This window comes from Diospyros lotus, chromosome 13 (assembly GCF_014633365.1).
Source record: "Diospyros lotus cultivar Yz01 chromosome 13, ASM1463336v1, whole genome shotgun sequence".
In the NCBI taxonomy this organism is placed as follows: Eukaryota; Viridiplantae; Streptophyta; class Magnoliopsida; order Ericales; family Ebenaceae; genus Diospyros; species Diospyros lotus.
Genome location: NC_068350.1, coordinates 38,310,455 through 38,331,560, shown reverse-complemented (window position 1 = coordinate 38,331,560; position 21,106 = coordinate 38,310,455). Strand labels below are relative to the sequence as shown.

Sequence of the window (21,106 nt, the reverse complement as noted above, 5' to 3'; positions counted from 1 at the left end):
TTGAATGTTTCATTAACAGGAGTTATAGCTTGTATTAATTCTAATGACATATTTGTTGAGTCGGAGGCCTTTGTCTCCTCCTTCACCTCAACCTCCCCATCCTTGTCCGCCTTGGCATCAATCGTCTCTGCCAGCCTCTTCACCTCCCTGTCCTTCGGATCCTCCATCATATCCACCTCCCCATCCTTATCATCCGCCCTCTCCACCGCCCCCTCATTATCCTCCGTCCTCTCCGCCTCCCCCTTATCCTCCATCCTCTCACCCTCGTCCCCCATCCTCTCCCCCTGGATATCGTCATGGTTCTCATATATCCTATCAACCTCACCCTCCTTAACCTCCACCTTATCCCCCTCGTCATCCTTCAGCTCATGTTCATCCTGGGTGACTGTTGATTTGATTGAAAATTGATGTAAGATTAAATTAAGCATACGCTTTATGTCACCCAACTCGTTTCTCAATTCCCTCCTAACTTCCCTTCTCACAACTTCCCCAATTTCTATCTTTAAACCTTGAAGATAGTTCTTGACAGTCCTCTGTTTCTGTGGGTATTCACGCTTACCCCCGGCTTGGTTTAATGACTCCATCTCCACAACATTTTCACCTCTTCCTTCACCTCCAACTTCCTTTTCTTCGTCTGCTTCTTCTTCATCCTCTGATTCTTCTTCTTCTACAAAAACGCATTGTGAGTTCTTGTAATAATGTTCACCCATCTCCTCCTCGGTTGGCACAATAGGGGTAACATACCCTTTATTCTTCTCATCGAAAATTCCCAACTCTGAAATCTGGTCTTGGGTGAATTTTGAATCATAAAGTCTCCATTTGTTTATTCTTGGAGATTGACAGCCTTCTTGATTTCTTTCCACAAGTTGGAGGTCAACCAAATGTGGCATTACCTCAAACATAAATATCTGCATAAAGAAACAAAGTATATATTAGATGCCTTATAATGTTTTATATTATACATATCGGCTGTGCATATCGGTTCATTGAAACCATGTCGGTTAAATTAATCGGCTGTATCGAAGTGATAAAACCGATATACTTCGCAATGAAGACCGATATATAGTAACGGATGCAATTATTTAAAAATATACCTGTAATGTAATTGGGAAACCTCCCATGTCATATGTCTTCACCTTCTGCTGCTTCTGATTGAACGCATTCAGAATATGATTTCTGGCACCATCTGTCGTACAAATAAAGGATTCGTTTGCCCAAGGGAAACTGTTGGCCTCTTCCCAATGGGAGGCCAGGTGAAAATATATCATATCCACCTTCTTCGAACGAGACTTGGAATTGATTTCATTGATGATCATGAGATATGACAAAGAGAGAAGATCTTCATCAGAACATTTAACCTTGCCGTTAGCAATGTCCTTCCTGAATAACTCTCTCAACCTTGCACCTGAAACACTTTTCTTCGAGGTACAGTCAGGGAAAAACTTGGTAAACAGTTTAGGAGTTCCCACCACTTTGATTTTCCTCTTTGCTGATTCGATGTTGCCAAACTTCAACCCTGTTATCAGAGCAAACTCCTCCCTGCCAAATTTTACATCTTTTCCACATATTCTGAAGCACAGGGAGCCTACCTCGTCATTGTCTTCCCTCGTCAACAGTCTTAACAGTAGACTGTGGACTAATTGATTGCTCCATGTGAGTCCATCCAATCGTATACTAGGTGGCCGAAAGCAGAATTCTTAAACTGTTCCTCTAGTTCAGGCTTCTTCTTCAGTGCCTTCCTAATTAACTCAACAATGGCATCAAAATGATCGAGTCTAGTTATTCTGGCGTTGAAAAACTTATTGATCTCCAATTTAGCATCAACTATCTGTAGCAAATAGAGAAAACAATAATAATTTAAAAAACATATAGGATGTTAAAGAAAACATTCCAGTTAAAACCGAAATGTTAACAAATCAGCATTTCACGGTAGGCCCATGTCGACATACATCGGTGGAGTATTTCAAATCATGACAAAACAAAGGAATAGTGTTCTAACCTTCTTTTTGGTCTTAATCTGGCTCATGTGAATGGCCTTCTTCTCCGCCTTCTCAGTTGTGTTCTTATCAAACGACGCATGTGAGCGAGCCATTTTCAGTAATACGGACCTGGGACAGTAATGAGGGAATCGCAACGAGAATACAGAGCAGTTAGATACACAAAAACGAATGAAACCAACATGGAAAAGGGAAGGGAAGAAAGTCAAAGTACATGTGCTGGGCGGGAAAGTCATTGTTGTCCAAAGGATAAAAAGTCAAATCGGTGCAGACATTGGGAACTGCAAAGTAAAGATTTGAAGTGAGAAAACAACATCAATATAAAACAAGTATCATTGCATTATTAAGATATAACACCAAATTTGGTTTGTTTAAAGCAGATAGGAAAAACATATCGGTTATAACCGATATTACATACCATAAACTATTCCGGTTAAACAAAGTATCGGATATAAGACCGATATAACATGAGCGATCGCTAACATCTACATGTGTTGCGCGGGAAGGGCATTGTTGTCCGAAGGATGAAATGTCATATCGGGGCATACATTGGGAACTGCAAAATAAATATTTTAAACAGAAAACGCGACTAATTGCATTATGAATAGTATGTTTCTGCGATAAGATAGTGGTTATTTCCAGTTTGGTTGCACGACATTTAGTTTGTTTAAAGGATATGGGGGAAACTTATTGGCCATAAACCGCTGTCCTGATATGTTATATGGGTTCTTGGTTATAGCCATATAACATAACCAAAAGGCGGGCAACCGAATCCCCGCAAATAACGATAAATGATCGGCCGAGGTTTACACGACGTATTCAAACCAGTTAGGGAAGTGTAAGGAATTGAGGCAGGTTATGTCAGTTGTATCTGTCGTAATTTGGATCGGTGAAAAGATATTTCAAACGCATCGGTGTATACATATCGGTTAATTCAAAAACAATGTTGGAGGCATTAAGAGGACTCTGAATCAGATTTCGGTTTCATATATCGATCCATCGTACATGTGATTATCGGTGCGAATATCAAATATGGTTTCGGTTGCCTTTAATATGTAAGCAAACGTATAAATAGTCCTCATTGCATTATTAATAGTAAATTTAACCGATCAGACATTCGTTATATTTGAGGTTGCACCGGTGTCAGCCAACCGAACCGTTGCACAAAGTATGGTTGTGTATCCCATACGTTTGACCGATATAGTGGATCAAATAAGCTAGTATCGGATACGTTTTTAGATAGGATAAAAACCAATATTATTTTTAGCAGTGAATAAACGTAACCGACTTCCTTTTTAACAAATTGTTTCTTATTTTCATGGCAGTTCAATTCGATACAATTTGCATGTGGTAGGCAAGATCATAATATGGGTGTATACATATCGGTTTAATTTGTTGTAATCGTGTTTTCATGTCGGTTCCAAACCGATATATTATATTATATATATTCGTATTTTAATTCCATACCAGAGAAATATATAACCGACAATGACAAGAGAAATAACAAAGAAGAGAAAGAACAAAATGACAGGGAAACAAGAACATTTACATTTACATTATTGTAATCAACTAATGAATTTACAATCATTTCATACATGTTCTAAAAATGGAGCAGGCATCGAATATAACCGAATACATATAGGTATTGGACAAAGGATGTAATACATAAAATTTAAACCGATATCAATTAACCGACGTATCCGTACCCAACCGATTATAGTACAGCACCAGCAGACGATATTGCCAACTTCACTTGCCAACCGGATGCAGGAAAATCTGAGCGTGCTGAACTAAACAATTTAGCATCTTATCTGTATATCGGTACTGTTGTATCGGTTTCCAGCTTCATCTCTCTATGTCTCTGCACCGATATTACTTCCCAATCCGACATAACCTGGGTCATTTCCTTACACTTCCCTTGAGTGTCTACTCCCTTAGAGAACCCTGACTGAATATCCTCGACCACATGGGTCAATTCCCTCAGTTGCCTAACTGGTTTGAATACGTCGTGTGAGGATCACACGACGTATTCAAACCAGTTAGGCAACTGAGGGAATTGACCCATGTGGTCGAGGATATTCAGTCAGGGTGTAAGGAAATGACTCAGGTTATATCGGTTGTTTGTTAAGGTCAGCAGTGCATTGGCTACATACCTGGAATATGAACTAGCAATAGGACGCGGGGCAATCCAAAATGTGAGCACCCCAAGGAAAGTGACATCTACTGCTGGCCTTGGTATGGGATTCTTACAAATGTTGAGAATGCAAAGCGTGCGAACCAAGAGAAGTGCAAAACATAATGCAAACCCACTGATCAATGGGTTTGCCTTTGTTTTGCACTTCTCTTGCATGACCCTCGCATGCTGCTGCTGCTGGTGCTTTCTGAATCCAATCTATCAGTATATATATATATATATAGGGTGGTGGGAGTAGTGGGTGGAATAAATGAGCTATTAAAGAAGGGATACCAACAGTCGGCGAACCGAACGGTGTAATAAATGAGCTAGTAAAGAAGGGATACCAAAAGTCGGGCAACGGAACGGTGGGTGCCGTACATAAATTATATATGCGGTTCACATAAAATCATCAGTAAAATGGGTCTTGGGCATTAGGTTAAACTTCACAAAGAGAACGTATTTCAATATTAAAAAAATAGACTACCAAAATCAAAAACTGAAAATTGAATAAATAAGGCCAATTAGCACCAAAAGCCAAAACGTTTTCTGGTTATTGCGATATCCAATCCAATCGGAAAATTCACACTTCACACTAACGCGGACCTTGTATAGTCCGATCGGACACATTTATATATAAGAATAGTCCGATCTCTTCATGTGCAGTCCTTGTTTTGTCGCACAGTAAATATGGCTCCCATTTAAATAGGCAACGTAGCGTGCCACCTGTTAAAAGGAACACGCCCGGGGAATCGATTTAGAGAGCAGGCCGAAATTGCAAGTAATTTCATAAAATCGGTACTTGTTGCCAAAATTGAAACGATTGGATATAAACGAAAAAACCGTTCACCGTTTGTATTTTTGGTGCTAATTGGTCGAATTAAAAAGAAAATATTACAATTATTATTAGTAATCCATCGGCCTTGATGTGGTCCGCCGGACTATATCGTGGTATTAAGTCCGATAGATGGAGTATGAATATTCATTCGGATTTTATCAGGGAATCAAGTCCGATCATATATTCCTGAAATGATTTTAGATGGAAGCGATATCCTAATTTGATTCGATATTGTTTCATTAATGGAAGCGGTCCATACCACGATAAAGTCCGATAGGATCAAAATCTCCTCCCGAACATACATAAAGTGATATCGGTTATAACGTAACGGGTACCGATTGGACTAACCAGGTGTATATGATCAGTCGAACCCTTTCATTTGCATCTCTTCGCTTCACATTCTGTCTTTATTATAATTGCGTTGCCTGACCGCCTTTTCCTCTATTAGATCGTTATTCCCAATTTGGTTCTTGTTCTTATTCCATATTACTGATACGATGGCTAGCTCAATCGAGAAGCAATCGAAGGCGGCCAAGAGTAAGAGCGCGAAGAAGACGGTTCATCAGGTTTGATTTTGGACTATTTTCTTTGTCTGCTGATGTTTTGACGAGATTGGCAGCGAATAATTTGATATGAATACATACCACTGAGTTCGGGTTTGAGAAGATGAACTGAATCCAGAAAATATATGTTATAAACCGACGTATTTATAATATTAGCGGATGTGTTAGCATTTATCTCTCGCTAGATGAAGAAGGGGCAACGGTTTATGGCCATCATGTTCGGCGAAGATATGTTATAAACCGACGTACATAATACAGGCTGATAGGTTAACATACATCGGCGGCATATATATACACCACCAATATGGGGTTTAGCGATGGTTAGGGTTTAGCGTTTACTCCGTATGGATATGGGGTAACCGATATCGCTTATATTATATACTTGATCGGTTCCTTGTAACCGATAAAGATTGTATTGTTTAACTTAATATTGTTTTTTTATTTTTTTGTACAGAGGTTAGATGATGATAACTTGGAAATCAATGAGTTTTTCCACGCTCGGATTACTAGACTTGATCATTTTAAGGATACTGTTGAAGGCATTAGGGCGACACTGAGGCATAAGCCTGACCTTGAGGAACAGTTTAAGGCATCTTGTTTTGGACAGCTTGTATATGGAGTACAGGGACTAACATGGAGCATTCAGTTAGTCCACAGTCTACTGTTAAGGCTGCTGAAGATAGCAGACAACGACGAGGAAGGCTCCTTGTGCTTCAGAATATGTGGGAAGGATGTAAAATTTGGGAGGGAGGAGTTTGCTCTGATCACGGGGTTGAAGTTTGGAAACATCGAAGCATCAAATCGGAAAATCAATATGGAGGGAAGTCCTGCACTATTTGCCAAATTCTTCCCCGACTGTAACAAAAAGAAAAGGGTTTCAGGGGCCAAGTTAAGACAGATTTATATGCGGGATATTGCTAGTGGTAAGGAGCAGTGTTCTAATGAAGTTCGTCTCTCTATGTCATATCTGATGATTATAAATGAAATCAATTCCAAGTCCCATGGCACGAAGGTGGATATCAGATATTTTCACCTGGCCTCTGATTGGCCAGAGGTTAACAGGTTCCCCTGGGCAAACGACTCCTTCATCTCTACGACAGATAGTGCCAGACGAGGCATCTTGAATGCGTTTAGACAGAAGAACGATAACAAGACATACGACATTGGAGGTTTCCCAATTTCCTTACAGGTATATATCGGTGTCGGTGGATCATCGATATGGATAAACCGGTACGAATATGATATCGGTTATACAATATCTCTTAGTTTATCCATATCGTATCGATTATACCATATAGATATCTGACCGATTAGAACCGACATGTCTTATTAGAACCGTAACACTGTTCTAATATTTGTATTATGAAGCAGTAGTCTAATACTTATTTCCTTAATTTTGTATCATATGCAGATTTTTTTATTTGAGGTCATGCCACATTTGGTTAAGCTGGGAATTGTTGAGAGAATTGAATCAGGCCCTCAAGCTCCAAGGCTGAAGAAATGGATACTTTCACATAAAAAAATCAACCAAGAACAAATTTTGCAGGGGCGTTTATTTGATGATGGGGAAGTTATCCCCATTGTGCCAACAGAACAGGAGAGGAGGGAGGATTATTTTATTGAGCCACGTGGTGTATTGGAAGAAGAAGAAGTAAATAAAGGTGAAGGAGTCGGAGGGAGTGCAAATGTAATGGAGGTTGACTCAATAAACCAGGGAGGAAGGAGTGTTGAAGCGAAGGAAACAATATGTATAAAGAACTATTTAGATGGTTTAATGGAGGAAGTTCGGGAGGAAAGGAAGGAAGTCAGTAACGAGCTCGGTGAAGTTAGAAACGAGCTAAGGGAAGTCAGAAACGAGCTAAGGGAAGTGAAAAACAAGCTCGGTGAAGTGAGAAACGAGCTAAGGGAAGTGAAAAACGAGCTCGGGGCACTTAGGCACATGTTGACCCGAGATAAGGAAGAGAGCACCGACATAAAGAATATGTTTACTTTCATCTGCCAGCGATTGTCAATCAAGCCACCGGTACCTGAGGGGGAGGACGACAGGAATGACCGTGAGGTGGAGGGGGATGGGGAGAGGAAAGATGTTGAAGGTGAGGTTTCGGTGGAGGACGGGGAAGAGGAGACGACAGCAGGCGATGTTGCTGAGGCTATGGCTGTGGTTGAGAAATTGATAGAGGGGACACAAACAGAATCAATAAACCCGTCATTAGATGAAATAAAAGCAGATACTCCTATTAAGGAGACATTCCAGAGGGCGGGTGTGCAGATGGGGCACAAAAGAAAAGCCATTGAATCAATTATGAATCCCCCCGAGGGAAATAAGGAGGACTCGAGAGTAACATCATTCACCTCCAAACTCCCAAAGCTGAATCCCAAACCCACAGGTGCTCCAAGCGGTTATTGGGTGGAGGACTTACATAAATTTCTCAACGATCCAAATACAACAGCAGTTATCAAAGCTTCCTGCTGTTATATGGATAAGGAATTTTTTGAGATCCTATCAAAAAAAGACCAATGGCTCTGATCTGATGTAAGTCATTAGCTAACTATATATGTTCTGTTGTGTATATCGGGTTATAACTATCTGTTAAGAGCCGATACTTACTTACCTACATATATCCTTTGTTGTATAGCTACGTCGGCTACACTTTATCGGTTATATGTTAATTAGTCGGTTTCCTACATCGGTCTTGAACTGATATATATAGCCGATATATATACATTGTAATGTATCGGTTTCGTATGTAAGTTACGAACCGATATATATAGCCGATATATATACATTGTAATGTATCGGTTTCGTATGTAAGTTACGAACCGATATTTATAACCGTATTTGCTTATGATCTTTTTGGTTTAAATATTTGCAGCACATGGATAGCTACGTGTACATGTTGAATAAAAGAATGAAACAAACAAAGACAACCAATACAAAATTAGCATTGGTTCCAAGCACATTTAGTGTAAGTGTCGTAACCATATATATTATCTGGACTGGAATTTACTTCCCAAAATAACAAAGCATTTGTGATTTTGACCGCACACAGCAATTATTGAAGAGTGCGTGGGATTAGTTGAAGGCAGAAAAGTGGGGAAATTTCACGGAGCATGATATTCCTTGCCAATATTTTTGGGGAGAGACAACAGATACCAACGGATTCTTAAATGTTGAGGCCGTGCTATGCCCTGCAAATGTAGATGATAAACATTGGGTTTTGGTAGGGCTGGAATTCGCGGTTCAATGTGTTCATGTATATACCTCGACCACACCAAAAAACTACAAAACTAAGTTCGAGTATCTTGTACATATGGTTCCAAAGCTTCTAAGAGATTGTAATTACGACGTCTTAACACCTGGATTTAAGTTGAAGCCTAAATGAGACTTCAAGGTTCAAAAAGGTCCTCAGCAAATTGGGTAAGGTTAAGGTTAAGGTTATTCAGCACATTGTTTATTTGGATTATGATGGATATAAATGTTATTTGCTTACAATTGACAGGGGTGGTGATTGTGGGATATTTGTTCTCAAATGGATGGAACTCATGGCCCACAATGTCTCAATAAACGAGATGACCCAGGAGCATGCTGAACTTTACAGGTCTCATATGGCTGTGGATCTTTATGCTTTTGCAGTATCGGATGCACTGGATTTTGTAGTCGACCTTGATACCAAAGATCCCAAGAAGAGAAAGGAAAACTAAACTATTGTAATGTATATATCATCTTAGTAATATTGTAAATTATATCGTACCAATATATATGTTTTAACTGTTAATATGTCCTCATTAATGTCCATTAGTTTGACATCTTTCTATTAGAGGAAATGGATCGGTTACAGGTGTCATAATTATATCGGTTCTGATTCATCGGATATAAACCGATACTATTTGACCGAGATGTCGAATTCCTCAGTATTAATCGGTTAATAAACATCGGTTAATTAACCGATATGAATTCACCGATATTGTTTTCCCCATAACTAATTTCTTAACTTTCAAAATTATTTGACGGTTAATAAACATTGGTTAATTAACCGATATGAATTCACCGATATTGTTTTCCCCATAACTAATTTCTTAACTTTCAAAATTATTTGGCGACTTGTGAGACATCATTTATATGTGATATCATTGGTTCTGTGTTTAAACCTATATCATGACGTAAATTGCCGATATATCAATCGATATCTAGCGAAATGCATAATTTTTCACTCATAACTTTGGAAAAGAGGAAAAAATATCTTGTCGACGATTGGAAAATAACTAAATACCTAGATCGAGAGAAGCCGATTAATGTGCGAGCTCAACAACGCTTAAGGAATAAGAACAATGGGCGCGAATAAGACGCTTGATGAAGAAGCAGCAGCACTTTGGCAAGTGAATAACAACAACAATGGCTCTGAGAAGGACGAGCGTGAGAGATTGACGGCGGCCAAGTCAGAATGTGAGTGACAGAAGAGAGGGAGGGAGGGAGAAGACCATCCCTAAGTAGCGGGGTTATTAAAAGCGGGGCCATTTTTGTCCATTCAACTCACAAAAGTTCTAGTTTTGCAAAGATTTTCAAAGTGTCCTATTTTTGCATATTTTAGTAACGGGGGTCCTATTTTTGAAAATTTCCCAATTTTTTTCTTGAATTTTCTGGGTGAAAAGAAAAAAGTAAAATTCTAAAAAATTTAACAGATAGAAATTTTGAAACAAAAATTAATTTAATATTTATTTATTTTCCTCATTGGAATGATAGAATTTATAGCCCCCCAAAAAAGCTATTTGGGATGCCTTTTGATTTTTAGAGCTTTAAAATTGATAAAGAAAAGCTGATTTCAAGCAAAAGGACCCTTCTGCCTTTAAACAAATAAAAAAATTCCACTACTCTCCCCAAAACCCTTAACCCAAAATCACATTCGGTGCAACCAGTTTCTCATCTCCCTTCTCTATTTCAGGCAGCTGCGTTGATCTCCGGCTTCCCTCATCCGTTGCCCCTGTTTCACCTTCCTCGTTTCGTTCGCCCTGTCTTCTCCAGAGTCACGGCGTTCCCGCTCCGGCATCGCTGCTGCGACCATTGATCAGCAATTCAGATCTGAGAGGTATGTGGTTTTTTCTGTATTTTGTTGCCATTACTAGATTTTTTCTGTGATTTTTTGTTGTTGCGTTTGTTTTTTTTCTTTGCTGTTTAGCATTGCTGTGAACAGAAATTTTAACTGCTGTGATTTGTTGATCTTTGCTGTAGTTTGTTGCTATGGATAGATTTTTGATATGTTTCATATTGTCTTAAGGTATAAACAGAAGGCTCACGCGCTTCCTTCTCCAGTGACTCTCTTCGTTACCGACTTACTGTCGGCTGTCGCCATTTTGGCTGGCGATTCATTCCGTTGCCAGCAACCTCGGCGGTTCACTTCACTCCATTGCCATTTGAGAATCGAGGGGAATAGTCAAGGTAATGAACTACGCATCCTCGTAAAAATTCCCAAAAGCTTTTTCTTCTGTAGTTTCCATTGTTCTGCTGTGGATAGATATTTGAGACGCGGGTATAGAGTAGAGGGACGGATCTTGGTGATCTGTCAAGGAGAAGTAGTGCATCTAGCTGGTTCTTCAATTTCGACATGGTTTTTTTGTTCTTGTCCTTTGAACTCGTAACATTAGCATTGGAATGGAACAATTCAGTATTTATGTTGACAAACCTAGAATTTAAAAACAATCAACAAAAATGTTACTTCTATTATAAGCTGGATCAAGTATGCGTGCATGAACATCCCATCACCTCTACTTGCATCTATTGACCTTGTTTAAAAATCGTAAAACTTTCTAAATCAAGACCAACTGATTTAATGGAAACTGTATCTTAAAATATAAATTGGTTGGTGGTAATCCATATATAAGGCTCTTAGTGAATTGGTTCTTTTTCATTCTTGAAATTAGATAAAATTAGAGAGACTAGAGGAATGGAAGAATAGGTACTTGTAATTATAGGAAAGTATGAGCCAACCAAATAGAATCAATTTTCTTACAGATAAATAGTCCCTTGCTAGCTTTTCCTAGTTTCGTCTTACTTGTTGGGTTATTTGATTGCTCTTCCTCTTTTCATCTTTTTAGGTGTCTTCTTTTGGGTAATACTGGACAAAAATTATTTTCCAGAAAAGCATGATAAGATTGGCATGTCTTTTTTATGTCCGTTCATTCAGAAACAGAAAATTTTATAGTGACTTACAATTACAAAACCACCAATGAGATATTATTCTAGTGACGTTTCCAAAAATTCTGTAATAGCATAATTTTTCTTTCCCCTGTGAAGCTTTAAAGATTTCCCAGCTAATATTTCTTTTTAAAGGAAAAGGTGTAAAAGGCCAGCCATAGAAAACAAAGCATAATCAAACATGGTACATTTCCCCTCTTAAATTGACAAATAAGAGAGAAGCAGTAAGGAAAAGAGAGGCTGGTGAAGGTTACGAGGGACATTAGGTTGCACAAGAAAGTTGCTTTGCATCAATCCAAGGTCCAAAAAAATGTTTTCAAAGATTTAGAAGGTCCATTGAATGCATTTTTAAAATCTCATCCACACTACTCACTATGTTGCACAAGAAATTTGCTTTGCATCAATCCAAGGTCCAAAAAAATGTTTTAAAAGATTTAGAAGGTCCATTGAATGCATTTTTAAAATCTCATCCACACTTTTCACAAATATTTATAAAAATTTCTTATTTCATCCATAACAACTTGCACCATTAGGATGTTTCCCCAACCATTGAATACTTTTAAAGTTAAATGGTATAATCTGATCTGTTGATACAACATAACTCAAAAAACTATAGGCATTGAACCTTGGCAAAAAGAATTTTACGGAATCTACTCTATTTCTGTCCAGTGCTCTATTGGTAACTAAGAAGTCAAGCTTCAACCAATCCTAAAATGCAAATATATTTGAACTCTTTCACAATGTGCTTTGCTTTTTAGATGATCTTCACTAATAGAACAAGCAAAAGGAATGTCCTCTTGCATGTGACTTCTTCTTGAGATGTTTGTATAGACACACATGGCCTGAAGCAAAACAACCCTGCATTTGCAGCTTAAATGCTAAACAAACTTACTCTTCCACAGGTTTATATATTCACCAAATTAAATTGTTTCTTAAGTTTTGGCTTCATTTATACAAATATTTATTTTGGGTTGATTTCAAGTAATCTAGCCCTCTCTTTGGCACTTGATGCTGAAATACAATTCATTTGTGGTGTGTTTATGTGTACAACAACAACAATCACATGCCTTAATCCCACTATCTGTGGCGGTGTGTTTATATAACCCTTCAAATTGAACTGTTCTCTAGTGTTAGCTTTTAGTAATTATAAAAATGTGTTCTATAGATTTTTCTTTATAATATTTTGGAGCTACCTCAGTGGTAAAATTTCTAGTTTACATAGAAGAAAGTAGTCTAAATCCTTGCTTCATGTTTTCATTGTTCCTATATTAATCTAAATCCTTGCTTCATGTTTTCACTATTCCTATATCTGTATATTGTTTTCGTCCATGCATATGTAGCTAATAAAGATGAAATTATAGAATTTTTAGCTTATAGAATAAGGCCACTTGGATTAGAGCATTGACAAGTTCGAGTCACATGAACCTTGTCCTTCATGTTTTCATTGCTATCTTGCAGTTTTGAATTCACTGGGTATCTATCTTAATGAAATTGTTGCTATTACTTTATGACTCATAAGATGCTGCTAAAGTTCCAAAGTTGCTCATGTGTGCAGTGTTTTGTCCAGATATGTGCCTAATATTGATTTTCTCAGATTTATTTGGGTGGCATAACACCTGCACCAGATAATTTTGCTTAGTGTCATGTAACTTGTTTGGATATCTGTAGCAATGGAAGATGAGAAGAAAGCTGAGCTTGCAAGTCTGCTTAATGTCCTTCCCCCTGTAGAGTTTTGCTGTGTTTATGGTTCAGCTCTCCATCCTAATAATACAAGCAAGGTTGACCAGATATTTTCTCTTTTTTGTTTTTCCTTTTTCTTCATAAAGTTATGTGTTGGAATTTTGTCTTTTTTTTTTTTTTTTTTTTTTTTTTTGGGGGGGGGGGGGGGGGGGGTTTAAATTGATTTGCTTATTTCTATTATTCAACCAGTTGCAACTTTCTCCCATGGTATTTTCTTTTATTTTCTTATAGTCATCTATGGTAGATTACATTCTTGGTGTAGCAGATCCCCTGAAGTGGCATACAGAGGCAAGTATTGAATTACAGGCCTTTCCATATTTTGTTGTCCCTTTTTTTTCTTTCCACTGTTCTAATTTTGTTTGTTTGCACCCAAGAATCTGAAAGTGAACCAAGATCACTATGCTTCATGGATGGTGCAGCTTGGAGGGCCAAAACTGGTGAATTCTTTCTCTCCCTCTTCCCTCTTTCTCCTTCTAATATTTCACCTTCTCTCTTTTCTAGTAAAAGATACGGTAGGTGTTTAAATTAGTTGTAGTTAATGTTGTTTATTTGGTGGTTTTGTTAGATCGTTCAAATTGCAGAAGAAATTGGTGTTGGAGTACACTTCAACCCGTTTGTTTCTTGGAAGGACAAGGTACTGAACATAATCATTTATACATATTTACAGTTTTTTCAGCCTCTCTGTGATATAGCTTGCTTTAAGGATTTATTTTTCGCAGGTGTTCAAGTATGGAGTTGTTCGAATGGATGACTTGGTTCGGGACATACTGAATTGGGAGAGATTCTATTTGAGTGGCCGTTTACAGAAGCCTGTAAATCTTCCTCCTGAATTGCCTTTTCTCATCCTTACATTTCTTATCGTTTTTATAGTTTGGATATGTCTTGTTTGCCACTGTTTCTCTCTAAGGAAACAACGAAGTCAAATATTTCTAGGTCGATTCCCAAGTCCTTTGAATCTAGATATACAACATAAATCAGAGGATAGTACAGATCCAGTTAAATTTATTCTTGGTTTGGAGTACATTTGAAACGTTGATAGTATCTTGCAGATGTCTTTGAATTACCCTGTGCCCATCTTTATTGTGCCCTTTGGCATTCATAATTCTGTTATGCATGGTAAAATGGAATAAAGTGACTGCATGCTGTTATTTGCTTAAAAATACAGAGCAATTCATGGTCGTAAGGATCATTGACAATGTAATAAACAAAATGTCATCACAACTCCAGTTTAAAGACAGCATCTCACACTTAAGCTGATTGAGTATCATGCAGTAAGTAAACAAGTTGCTTCCTAATGTCATGGGGTCACATACTCAACAACTGTTTTCTTATCCAATCACAGGATTCCATCATGATGTTGGACCTCACTTCCCTAGGGAGTGGGGTCCACCTTGGCAACCTTATGATCCGTCAAGGACCACGACCTAAGAAAACAGTAACAAGTTATTTACTGTCTATTCTAGGGATATACTTATATAAAAAACTAGTAACTTTTCTTATTCAATGTCCTAGAAGAGAGTTGAAGTTTATTTGGTGTTTGGTTATGTAAAGTAGGGCTGTGGGATCCAGGTTGGAGTTTTAAATGTTAAGTGCCCACTTTCCTAGCCCAATTAAGCAGACAATGTTGGACAGGGATGGCAATTACCTGATATATTTTGTGTGCTACCCCGACTGTTAAGGAGATTATTGCAAGGATTTTTCAACATTTACTTATAGGGCATCTCTTGTTATCCCATTTGTGAGAGGCAGAGGAAGAGAGGGAGAGAGAGATCTAAATTAGTGTGGCCTGGATATGCATTTACATTTAGGGATCTTATTTAATTGGCTGCTGATAGTGGAGACTGATTTGACTAGCATGACACCATGCACCTTGAACAACTTATCTTTGCCAAAATATACTCATTGGTTTTTTGAAAACAGTATTGGGGAAGAGTCCAACTAAACCAAAACGTGCAAGGGTCATCCATTATTTTGTGGGCTCTAATGAAATAAAAATTTAAGGAGAGTGTCTTGCCACTTACTATAAGTGGTAGTCACTTGATTGTTACTGAATTTAAGTCAAATGTCGTTGAGTTCAAATGATTACCTAAGATGTGGGTAGCATTGTTGATATACTTAGTTCCTGGACCATTTACGGACCTTGTTTGCACTCCTACCTGAAAAATATTAGGGTAACGAAGATAAAAATGTTAAGAAGGATGTGTGGCCATACATTAAAAGTTAAAATCAGAAATGAGGTTATTTGTATGGTCGGAGTGGCTCTTATTGAACATTAGATGCATGAGAAAGATAAAGATTATTTGTTCATGTGTGAAGAAGACTAGTAGAGGCTCCTGTGCGGATAGTGGGGATGGATGAGAACCAGTTTTTATCAAAAGAGGCAAAGAAAGATCAATAAAAATTTGGAGGGATAGGCATGATATGAGTTCTAAGGGCCTTACAAAAGATAAGGCCATAGATAGAATTGGAGGCTGAATTCATGTAACAGAAGCTTGCTATATTGTTGTCTGCTTATAATTTAATTTTTATGCCCTCACTCCCCAAATATTCGCTTAATCATGTTATTAATATTCATATTTCTATTATCCTATTCTGTTGTTAGCTGTGCCATGCATCTAGAAATGTCATAATAGCTGAATTTGTTGGTTTCAACAGTCCATCTCAAATGTATTTTCTTCTTCTTCCTCCACTTTTTCTTTATCTAGGTTCAAGTACTTGTTGACGACTTGGATATTGGAAATGTGAACTCTGTCAATTTGAGGGCGGCTACCTCTGCTGCTTTGTTGCTTTCTCCATCTGAATTTTATGAGGTTTGCTTTCTCTCTCTCTCTCTCTTTCTTTTTTTTTTTGGATTTTTAGACCTCAAATATATTAGAGCTGCAAGGTTTTCCTTTTGTACTTTTTGGATGAAGTTTATTACTTTATGCAGGAAGATTTGTATGCTAAGATTTGTGGTCTCTCATACACAGGGGACTTGCGTATGCTTTTTGCAGAGGACAAAAATAAGGTCAGGCTGTTGCATCTTTTGTGATCTTCAAAGGAGGAATCATTTGTACCTTTATCAAGCCTTACATAGATTCAAATAAATTGTTTCTTTATGTAGTCTAGCTTCTTGGTTCTGGATACATAGATTTATTTTTGGACTGCTTATAATGTCGCTGTCAATGTATTGTTCCACCAATAACTACAAACATGTAATGAATTAAAGAAATTAGTGGACAAAATAAGTCAACCATAAAAAAGATATGAATTTTTGAGCCTTGGTAGCATTTTAAGGGTGCTCCTTTATGATCGAAAGGTCATGGACCTGTGTTGTGGAAATAGCCTCTTTCTTAAAAGCAAGGGGAAGGCTGCATACAAATATGACCCTCCCTTGATTTGCAAAGCAAGGGTCTTGTGTTATTGGGGACACCCTTTAAAAAGAATGTTCACTTGGATAAATTTAAGAATTAATTCAAGGGTCAAACTTTCACATCTGCCCTTTGTCCCTACATTCATACCCTTGTTTCACGGATGGCATTTGTATGTAGTATCTGATATGAGATCACCTCTCTTTAGGAAAACCTATGGCCGTGTTTCTTCTACTATTCTCATTTTTTTTTTCTTTTGGTCTTCTACATTCTGCAGGTGAAGAAGATTGTAGAAGGGCAATTTGAATTATTCCAAACAATGTATAAGCCATTTCTAGAAGAATATGCAACCAAGAATTTGCTGAGATTCTCTTCATCAGCTGGTAAAAAAGCAAAATTTTCTCAGGTTAGTTTGGATGCTTAACTTCTCTAATCATGGCTGCTGGTCTCATCTGCTCATTAATTGATCTAATAGCTTGGGCATGAATTATAATGCAATTGTAGGAAAATGAACTGTTAATTCTATAATTTGATGAAGTAATGTTGACATGAGCATCAGTAGTATATGATTTGTGGAAGATCTATTTAGCTAGCATTTAGTTTATGAAGCTATTATTATCTCAATCATTAGCAGGAGGTTGTGTTGGATTGATATTTGCTATTCAACATATCTAACTTTCTTCACGTCTTTCATCTTGCTTATGAAACCTCACACTTCTTAGATGGGGACCTTTATGTCCCATGCAACATGTTCATTCCATGCTGTTTAAGTATGCATCCGATGTTGGTTCTTCGCTCTTTTAGAATGTTTTGTTCCAAGGCATGGTCTTTAACTCCTCTCAAGTCTTCTGCTTTTTTCTTTTGACATGTCTGTATGGAATGGATTATATTGGCGAACAACTTTTCTTGAATCTCAGAGGGTTTTTCTTGTTATCAGGTCTTATGTCTAGATGGTCTCGTCATTTGTTCTTTTCATGTTTTGGACATTTTTGATAATATATATTTTTTATAAAAAATTCCTAGCATAACCAACCCTTGAATGAAAGCGCTTGTAGAATTCAGATGGCATCTGTTATGTCATGTTCAATATCAAGCTTGGTTCTAAAATATCTGGTGGGCTGCTCAACACCAGGATTGTGGTTTATCTGCAGCTTCCTCCCTCGTTTCTTTTCTCCCTCCGACTGTCAGAAGTGAGCTGGGGTTCAGGTTAGGAGAAAAGGTTAAAGTAAGCGAGTCAGGTATGATATTTGGCCTCTATAGATTGATCCAACAAATATATATACAACACATAATTGCCTCTAACTAATAAGAAGTGAATTAATACATGAAATTAAGTACCATCACAAGCATTGTTTAGAAGTTGGAGATGGAATTTGATGCAATGAATTTGTCTCTAGTTCAAGCCTGTGATTATTCCTCGTCTAATTTGATGCGGTGGGGGGTGGCAGGGAAACACGTATAAAGATGGTCATGCCTACTTTTTTTGTTGTTGTGTCTCAGGTAAAGTTATTCGCGAAGTTGCAATTGGATCCAGAGAGGAAGTTGCGAAATGCATGAGGAAGATAGTGAGGCGACAGGTTATGTTTTCGAGTGCCAGGCAAGCTGTATCCGGTCTGCTGACGGTTGGTGCTGTTCATGGAGCTAGATATCTTGCAAGTAAGATGAGGAAGGCTTGGAAGTCCTGGATTTGAACTTTCTAGGATCAGTTCTGTCACTTCTTAACAAGATAACCCGATCGCGCCCTCTTAATAGGAGCAGTTGCGACACCAAACCTCGAAGAACTTCCAACGGGTGTCCTCTAATTCAAAAGGTTGGTATTGTTAACAGACCAACCAAAACGCAAAGCTATGGATCAAATTGACTGTTTAGGATCTGTAGTGCCAGGAAGGAAGTGACTTTAGTTATGGGTTGCAATTTTAACTGTTGAATTACCAAAGGCAATCTCATCTAAATGTCGAGGCTTGTAGAGTTTATGATGCATGGAAACGCCTTCGGGCTGTCCTTTTGGTATTTTCAAAACATTTTTTGTACTGATAAATTGAGAAATACAAAATAAAAAAAAAAAGGCTATTTTTTATAATTTTAAAAATATTTCAAGATTGTTTCATAATATTAGAAAAGTATTGAAAATGTATTTTCAATTAAGAAGTGGGTTGAGATAATTTTTTTAAAAATTTATTATTTATTTTTAATTAGTAAATCATGATTATAAAATTTATGTTTATATTTATTTGAATATATTATGAAATTTATATTTATTTTTAGATTAAATAATTATTTTTTATATTAAAAATTATGTTTACGAAAAATTTCTTGTATTTTTTATTTATGTTTTTTTCAGTATTTTTTTTTTTGTAAAAATATTATTTATTCATTGTCATTTTATATGGTATCCATTTCTCTTATTTGTTTACATACAATCTAGGGGGAGAGATGATGAACTTCTTTCATCTTTTTGTGTAAAAATAGTTTGAATACAAATGTACAATTATTTAGAGTTTTTCTATGAAACAAAATGGAAACATAAAATAAACCATTTAGTTAAAATTATATTGATCAATCATGTCTGTTTCTTATTTGATCTATTCACAAAATAATCTACATGAATGAGGTTAATTAGGACTTATTTACATTTCTACTTATGGTATTTTTATCAGCCCATTATAGTTTTTTATAATTTTTATAAATTTTAAATTTTCCACATAAGACAATGATAGATCATTAAGAGGTTGTGTTAATATTTTGAAGTGTATTTATTCTTAAAATTTTTAATTTAGGTTTATTTGATTATCTATGATGCACAAAAATATTTTAGGGGCACTGTTTTAATATTTTCAAAACGTTTTTCTTTTTGAAACACTAAAAATATGTTTTTGGACTATTTTTGAAATTTTAAAAATATTTTATGATCATTTTGTAATATTAAGGAAATATTTTCGCGTTTCTATCCATAAAAAGTTTAGAGAGAATTTTTTCTACCTTTAATTCAAAATTTTTAATTTTTTTCAAAAACAATTTGCTTCAATGTATTATTAAATTTATGTTTATTTTTAAATTAAATACTATTTTTTATATTATAAATCATGTTTACCAAAAAAAATCTTTATATTTTTCCGTTTCTTTATATTTTTATTTTTTTATTTACATGTATCTTTGCTTTTATTTTATATTGTATTTATTTTTCGTTTCTGTTATGTTAATGATATTTTTTTTTTTCAAAACTAATGAGCTGATAAGTAAAGATTTGACTTTGTATTAAGGTAAATCCAATTAAATAAGCCAAATCTCTTATTTGATTCAGATTAGACCTATACGAATCTAAATATCTAGAGACATATGTTGCCTCTAAATAACTTGAAAGAGAGATATTTTTGTAATTTTCCCATAGCCAAAATATTTCCCATTAATATGCAAGCAAAACTAATTTAGTTATAAATAAATTTTAACTAAATTTAGCCAAACCTATATTTTTTTCCGTGCACTTTCAAGTTTTTTTTTATATGATTATTTAATTTTTTTATTATTTTAATTATACTTATAAATTTATATTTTTAAGTCAATTTAACTCCATCACTTTGATTTTTTTTTTTGTGTGATAATCCAAATTTTTTATTGTTTTAATTACACATATGTACCTGTATTTTTTAGTCAATTTAACTGTTGTATTTTGATGTGAACAGAATGTGATGTGTATTTTATCATCTTAATTTACTTTTTATTTTTTTTACATATGAAAGTATAAGGTTAAATTAATTAAAAAATGTAAGTTCAGGGGTGTAATCGAAACGATAAAAAATTTGAATTGTCACACGAAAAAATGTCAAAGTGCAAAGATTATATTAACTTGAAAATACAGTTTAGGAATATAATCAAAACAATGAAAAGTTTGAATAATCACACGAAAAAACATAAAAATAGATAAACAAAAATATGGATTTGATCATCAATTTTATGGGTATTTTCCTTGGCTAAATACATGTTTTAGCTTCTGTATTTGCATGTTTTTTTTTATTTAAACACTCAAACTTTTTGTTATTTCAAAGACACCCCTCAATTTTTTGTTATTTCAATTACATCATTAAATTTCTTGTTCCCAATAAATTTGTCGAAGTGTGCAATTGATTTGAAATTGTGGGATGTAATTGAAATAATAAAAAAGTTTAGGGATACAATTAATTTGAAATTATAATTTTAAAGGTGTCTTTAAAATAATAAAAAATTTAAATACCTAAATAAAAAAATAGTATAATTATAA

General features: G+C 36.0%; 1 protein-coding gene across 3 annotated transcripts in view; it reads left to right on the top strand.

Annotated features, from left to right (window-relative positions):
• LOC127789025 (uncharacterized) overlaps positions 1-18,813 on the top strand; it is a 43,491-nt gene extending 24,678 nt beyond the window's left edge. The window contains exons 2-13 of one of the 3 annotated variants that reach the window (XM_052317766.1): positions 10,512-10,655; positions 10,845-11,005; positions 13,430-13,539; positions 13,733-13,789; positions 13,876-13,938; positions 14,067-14,135; positions 14,221-14,313; positions 16,207-16,311; positions 16,431-16,508; positions 17,129-17,257; positions 17,984-18,089; positions 18,352-18,813. In XM_052317766.1, the coding sequence (XP_052173726.1) occupies positions 13,432-13,539; positions 13,733-13,789; positions 13,876-13,938; positions 14,067-14,135; positions 14,221-14,313; positions 16,207-16,311; positions 16,431-16,508; positions 17,129-17,257; positions 17,984-18,089; positions 18,352-18,542 (999 nt within the window). In that variant the 5' untranslated portion in view covers positions 10,512-10,655; positions 10,845-11,005; positions 13,430-13,431 and the 3' untranslated portion in view covers positions 18,543-18,813. Of the gene's footprint in view, positions 1-10,511; positions 10,656-10,844; positions 11,006-13,355; positions 13,540-13,690; positions 13,790-13,875; positions 13,939-14,066; positions 14,136-14,220; positions 14,314-16,206; positions 16,312-16,430; positions 16,509-17,128; positions 17,258-17,983; positions 18,090-18,351 lie in introns of all 3 variants that reach the window. The other 2 variants (XM_052317767.1, XM_052317768.1) reach the window with 2 other exon arrangements.
• Positions 18,814-21,106: the final 2,293 nt, after the last annotated feature.